The sequence below is a fragment of the Ziziphus jujuba genome, chromosome 6, assembly GCF_031755915.1.
Source record: "Ziziphus jujuba cultivar Dongzao chromosome 6, ASM3175591v1".
NCBI classification, from domain to species: domain Eukaryota; kingdom Viridiplantae; phylum Streptophyta; class Magnoliopsida; order Rosales; family Rhamnaceae; genus Ziziphus; species Ziziphus jujuba.
The window spans coordinates 10,049,608-10,054,811 of record NC_083384.1 but is presented as its reverse complement, the minus strand read 5'-3'; the positions used below and the strand labels follow the sequence as shown (position 1 = coordinate 10,054,811).

General features: G+C 32.4%; 1 protein-coding gene across 2 annotated transcripts; it reads right to left on the bottom strand.

Moving 5' to 3' along the window:
- Positions 1-248: 248 nt before the first annotated feature.
- LOC107431294 (cyclic nucleotide-gated ion channel 1) lies at positions 249-4,746 on the bottom strand. Of its 2 annotated transcripts, none has more exons than XM_048463704.2 (8): positions 4,574-4,746; positions 4,414-4,461; positions 3,732-4,149; positions 2,764-2,976; positions 2,280-2,581; positions 1,981-2,092; positions 1,592-1,840; positions 249-1,060 (listed from the first exon to the last, which is right to left on the bottom strand). In XM_048463704.2, exons 2-8 carry the CDS (start codon positions 4,440-4,442, stop codon positions 455-457), a joined length of 1,929 nt encoding a protein of 642 aa, XP_048319661.2. In that variant the 5' UTR covers positions 4,443-4,461; positions 4,574-4,746; the 3' UTR covers positions 249-454. The 2 variants fall into 2 exon arrangements, with proteins under 2 accessions (XP_048319661.2, XP_048319660.2); XM_048463703.2 differs by having other exon boundaries at positions 3,732-4,152; positions 4,574-4,745.
- Between the last annotated feature and the right edge of the window lie 458 nt (positions 4,747-5,204).

Here is a 5,204-nt window from a genome sequence, read left to right as displayed (position 1 = left end):
TTACATCTTGTAATATAAAAGAATAAAAAACAAGAGTCTTGTAACATTTCGCACGTATTATTATAGTACTGTGTGTCTAATTATGCAAGATGACAATGCCAAAAGCACCGTTTTTAGCTAATAACACCGTTTCGCTCATCAACCCTTGTGCTTCTTATGAGGTGGATCTTGCGGTGGGGAGAGAGGTTATGACCATATTAACCCATGGCAACTTTGTTGTTGTTGGAAAATTCAAACAAAACTTTACATGAGAAGAAAAATCAAAGAGAATCTATCATATAATTTAAGTGGAAACCTTTGAGCTTGGACAAATGGGCTTAGGCAGGGGTCTACAACTCTCTTGTCATTCATATGTCATAGGTTTTTTATGGTGCGAATATCCACACAGAAATTTCTATGCATAATGAAACTTATCCATTTATATAGCTAACAGTCATACGATTGCAAGTAGGAGCTACAAGCGACCTTTTGGCGTTAAACGACGGTAGTTCAATGTCTGCGACCTTTTTTCGTCGTCTTCAATCTGCAGAGACATTATCTTTGCACGAGTAGGTCTGCATTGTCGGACTGATTTTACAGCAGAAATTGCCAAATTCTCCCATCTCTTTGCTGGAGAGTTATTGCTGCTACTGGTTTTCAAACCACAGAGATTCCGGCTGAAAAGCCACCAGTAGTTAGAGATGGCATTCATCAAGTCGTTGGCTTTGAGAGCAAAGCCTTCAACTTTTGTATGTGATCTTACATTTTCGTTGGAGATTGGGAAATCTGAAAGCGAGTTATGCGTGAGCGACCACTTTACAAGTTCTTCTCCATATATATCACCTTTCTTGAGACGTTTCGTAGTATTACTGCTACTAGCATTAGTACCGCCATTTGACCTTCTGCCATGGCTACAGCTATTTCCTGTGTACACCCAAACTGTGCCTTGCGTGATGAGGATCATTTGATCAAGTGGGTCTCCTTCTCTTATAATGTAACTATTCTCTGTGTATATTACTGGTTTCATATGGTCGCATATCACCTCCAACACTTCCTCTTTCACATTTCTCAGCATTTCAACCTTGTTTTCGCACCAAAATAATACATAATAAGAAACAATATTAATTTTTGGCTAAATTTTAAGACATCCTTTTTCATCTCTACTCGCAAACGAAAATAGTGCTTTTTTGTCACCGCGGACTTCACAACTAACTAGGCCAATTGAATTTGAATTATGTTATGAGCTACTTTTTTCATACAATTTCAAAAATAGTTAGCCACCGTAATGTGATCACCAACGGTGACAGATAGATCTCTTTTAAAAGTCGGGATATTTCATGAACCATGATATTTGGCAAAGAACTTTTGTTGGATGTTTGACTTATCCATTGTTGGATGTATCGACTTCAAGGGGTAATATTGTATAGTATATTTGTCAAAAATGTATGTCACATATCTTAGTTCATGAAACTTTTCCCTTGTTTAACAATCACAATCACAAATATTTAATATGATCTTTTTTTCTTTTTTCTTTTTTTTTTCATGTTTTGGGTTGCAAAAAGGGTCTAGTTAGGGAAATTATAGTGAAGGGTAAATTATAAAAGGGACTCACTTTCCTAAGCGTAGCAGAGCAGAGAAGGCGCTTTATAGCCCTCCTATCTTCACGTGGGAGTGCAGAGAGAAGATTTTGGACGTCAACATCTTTGTTTTCTTTTAAACTGTCTTTTACGTTCTGCATGATGGTCGACTTCATTTCTTTAGGAAGCCCATTTTTGGATATCCACCAATCAACTTCTAGTTCCTTCAGTTTCATCTTTCTTCTTACCTCCTCTGATCTTGTAGTAGCCATTTGTAAATAAGTCTGTGCCACAACAAATTAACAATCTTGCAAATTGAATTAGATATTTATACCATTTTGACATAATAATTAGAAAAAAAAAAAAAATCATCTTCTACATACTAAGCAAAGAACAATTGAAAGAAGAATATTGAATACAAAACCTGCAAGTTTCCAATGAGATACAAGAAGAGTAGTAAGCCAACAATAGAAATAGAAACTGCAAACAGGGTTTCCCATATATAGGTGCTTGTTTTGAGGTTTTGACCAACAGAACTGCAAAAGCATCATAAAACATATTGAAATTGTTAAAGGGTAAAGAAAAAATTACTCAATTAGTTTTTCTAAAGGTAGCTTTTAGTCGAAGTAAATAACTAATGGAAAAAGAAACCAAATAAAACAGAGGAAAACAGAGGAGAATATTTATCAAACAGACGATGGTGAAAAAAGGTTTACTTCGAACCTCAGATTCCTCAGTCCCCACCAAAAACAATAAGTCAACTTCCGTGGAAAGTCGTATGAACCCAGCAAACCAGACTGAAGGGCATCCAGAAATATCCCAAAATCGAAGGGTGGGTCTATTGTAATTTCAGGATTATACTTAATGAGACATTTATTTTCTAAAAATGTCGTATATTCTGGTGGTGGTGCCTTTTTACCATCACAAACTGTATTCGCATCATAACCCGGTTTTCCCTTACTGGCTTGGAACCAGCATGCTGTTTCTCGTTGAACAGAGAAAAAATACCAAAAGGCTCCAAATACCTACAAAATCAAGACCCGGGACATATATATATATATTTTTTTTTTGGTCAAGAAAAAACATGAAGAAGACACATGGAGCATCAAAATTAAAGTTATGTTTGAGGAAGTTTATGAGAAAGGGACATATTTTGTTGTTTTTTTTTTTTTTAAATTAATATATAAACATTTAGAGAATGACTTACATGACTTGCAAGAATGTAGAGAAAAAAATTGAAAGCACCATTAATCCATACAGTTGCTGTGAGTATGTCCTGAATCTTTGCAACTTCCTTAGATGATAAATAGATTCGAAAAACCCTTGGAACATATTGGGACAGAAGAACTAGGTTCAGAAACTGCCTTTTATTTAAAGATCCCAAGTCCTTCATTTTCGTAAATGAACTTAACATTATTACCTGGACATCCAAAATTTCCACTGATTAAATTAGTTAAAAGCTAAATCAACATATGTCTTGGTCTTAGTAATTGAAATAGCTGGATGTACATAACAAAAAATAACAATAATGATAATGGCATGAAAATATTCTACTGTTTACTACTTTTCAATAATTTGATGTTAATATCACATTTCGCTGTATTTGAATTCAAGATCACTATTGGATAGCCATTTGGCTGTCCTTTACCATAAATCCAAAATTTTGGAAATTAAAATGAACAATCTTTAATTATAAATTCAGATGATTTCACCGCGTATCATAATGCAAATGAAAAATATCTTGAAAAATAACAAAAATTAGATATTATATATATAGAAAGATTAGTGATCTATTCGGAATATATTTCCAAAATAAAAACGTGCTGATATATCAAGTGTTAAAAATGTTATGTCAATTATAATTTAAAATTAAAATTCTAATTGAGCAAGTAGCAATCCTTAATAGCTGCCATGCTTATAGATATCTAGCATAAGATAAAAACTATGTTTTCAACATAATAATACGTATGAAATTTATAGATAAAATAATTAATTACTTGATAAATTATTTCTCTCAAGTACCTGTGGAATTGTTGTAAAGGGATAGCCTAGATGGCAATAACCATAAGTGAAAATACCCGAGTCTTAGATTCAAGACCTAATATTGAAATTCCCCCATCCAATTTATCCACCAAAAAAAAAAAAAAAAAAAAAAAAAAAAAAGAAGGAATGTACCTGTGGAATTGGAAGAATAGCCAAAATGTCAACGAGGATATGAAGCCAGGAAAGCTTCAATATTGCCAAAGCATTCTTAAACTTGTCTATTTTCCATATCCCTAGTCTTTTCAACTCTTGAGAAGATTTAGCAACAATATAGATAATATCTCCAATATAAATTAAATCCGTGAATAATCTTAAAACAACAGCAGTTATCCCCAATTTCTTGTCCGTGGTAATACACTTATTATCCTCATTGATGATAGGAATATAAATGAACAAAGGGTCCAGTGAGACAGCAACCACACATACCAATGCAAATATCTTATTCCACATTGGCAAATATGGCTTCAATGGAAGCATTTTCCTCTTTGAATTTCTTGCTTTGATTTTGGGGTGTTGGGTAAAAGAAGTTTCTATAGTACTCCATTCTGGTCTGCTGCTCATCAAACAAATCAATCAAAAGGTTCATCAGCTATTATTGGTCTCAGTGTTTTTTAATATTCATCAAAATTGTTATTTGTCAAGGAAGGTTATGGAATATCAGGGATATGATTATCATCATGATTCATGTGTGAATTATGATAGTGAAAACACAAATTGAAAAGAAATTGCAGATCGATCATATTTAATTATTTCCATATTATATATATTAAGAGTCTTAAAAAAAAAAAAAAAAAAAACCGAAGAAGGTTAATACCTCAGTGCAATTTCTTCCAGATTAGCCATAATTATATTGAATGGGCTCCTGAAACATGGAAATTAAACTGCATATTAGAAATTGATGTATTTCAAACGTGATTGAAAGCATGCATCATAAAGTGTGAAGTTTAATTTATACACATATAAAGAGTACTTACCAGTAGTATTAATACTCGATTCAGTAGGGAGAAAAAAAAAAAAAAAAAAAGAAAGGCTCTCTTGGAAAATTAATTAACTTCGATTGGCTTATGAATGTGGAACCTAAAACTGAATGAATTCATGGATATATAAAATGCTGCTCCGATCCGAAATTTATTTACAACAACCGAAATCAATGGTGTTTGTTCTTTATTCGTTTACTGAAACTCAAGTCTTCGTCAAAGTCTTTACCGCGTTTTATTCACGTATGCCCTCTCACTCCCAGTCCTTATGGCAATTGAAGTAACCAAAAAAAAAAAAAAAAAAAAAAAAAAAAAAAAAAAAAAAAAAGAAAATTAAAGCAAGCGAACAAATATTTTTAAATCTACAGCTGGAAGTTGAAAATTCAGTCTATTAGGATCCAAAAAGTGTAATTAGTAGTTTGGGTTGCTTCCTTGTCTTATCTATTATTTTTTTTTTAAATATTAAATCTTTATACATAGTTTAATGTTTATATGTAACTAAACAGTGAATATATATATATACCATATATATATATATATATATATATATTGTGTGTGTGTGCGCGTATAATAATATCTATTAAGAGGATCGATACTAAAACTTCGCTTACGAATCATCCATGAAAAT

Bases quoted from the DNA above. Each gene is read 5' to 3' on its own strand.
- LOC107431294 (XM_048463703.2), bottom strand. From the start codon at position 4,442: ATGGCTAATCTGGAAGAAATTGCACTGAG. The intron at 2,977-3,731 runs GTACATTCCTTC...TTGGATGTCCAG, and splicing joins CTATTCTTCCAATTCCACAG to GTAATAATGTTAAGTTCATT. The intron at 2,582-2,763 runs GTAAGTCATTCT...TTGATTTTGTAG, and splicing joins TCTACATTCTTGCAAGTCAT to GTATTTGGAGCCTTTTGGTA.